Source organism: Toxoplasma gondii, chromosome VIIa (genome assembly GCF_000006565.2).
Source record: "Toxoplasma gondii ME49 chromosome VIIa, whole genome shotgun sequence".
NCBI lineage: Eukaryota > Apicomplexa > Conoidasida > Eucoccidiorida > Sarcocystidae > Toxoplasma > Toxoplasma gondii.
The window spans coordinates 33,630-34,619 of NC_031474.1; the positions used below are offsets into that span (position 1 = coordinate 33,630).

Sequence of the window (990 nt, forward strand, 5' to 3'; positions counted from 1 at the left end):
CCGACCTCACATACCTCACGACCACATCCTGTCTTCACTCCCATGTGCCGCGTCCACTTATTGCACGTCTCCTCCTCCTCGCCGCCAACTCCCCACAGACCACCCCTCATGCAAACCAAACCTGACCCACTAGAAACACAACGCAACAGCCGCCCACCAGATCCATCCGTCGTCCGCAGGGCACTCACCGACTGTTCACAAAGAAAAAACACCAAACACAGTGACGAGTCAAATCGTCCTCAACCCTGTCACCACCCACGCCTTCCCACGTACTTCCGACGCATTCCGCAAGCCGCGACCCCCTCACCGCCATCACGCGACACCGGTCTGTGGCCGGGACACCGTCGCCCCGGCATTAGGCTCCCGCGCCGCTCCTGGATCACCTCCGCCGCCTCAACAGAGTCGTCGTGTCTTCGCTTCCCACTCGGAGACTCAAGTCCGCACCCGCGCCCCGTGGATGGATGGACGACTAGCGGATCGACCGCCCGCGAACGCAGACAAACAGTACGCTGAACGTGCACCCGCCGTCCGACGATACACGCGACACCTGAGCCAAGCCGCCAAAACGCGAAAACCAGTCGCACCACGATCCCCGACGTCGACTCCAGCGACACCCTACTCAGGACGATGCCCCTCGTGTAACTCCCGATTCACCCTCCGAACCCGTCGACCAATCGTCGTGGCCACTCAGGCCACGTCCCCCGACATCCTCAGACACGAGTAACACATCGCACCGCTGCCTCCCGTCACGGTCTCGCGTACCGGCTCCACCTGTCGCAGACGCCACGACGTCGCCTCAAACGTAGGAGGGCCAGCCAGCTCGTGCCGCCGCCAATGCGTACCTGCGACCTCCGACGGCGTTCCCTGGCGCTCCTTCGCAACTCATGTCTGCACAGTGCATTCGCCTCCCGATTTAGAAGAAGCCCCCCGACCTCCACATACCTCACGACCACATCTGCCTTCACTCCCATGTGCCGCGTCCATTCTCTG

General features: G+C 62.4%; 1 protein-coding gene across 1 annotated transcript in view; it reads left to right on the plus strand.

Moving 5' to 3' along the window:
• Positions 1 to 42: 42 nt before the first annotated feature.
• The window catches only part of TGME49_280070 (hypothetical protein), a gene marked incomplete at both ends in the record, with an annotated part of 2,172 nt that continues 1,224 nt past the window's right edge, over positions 43 to 990 (plus strand). The window contains 2 exons of the mRNA XM_018781845.1: positions 43 to 168; positions 558 to 745. Of these exons, the coding sequence (XP_018637199.1) occupies positions 43 to 168; positions 558 to 745 (314 nt within the window). The remainder of the gene's footprint in view (positions 169 to 557; positions 746 to 990) is intronic.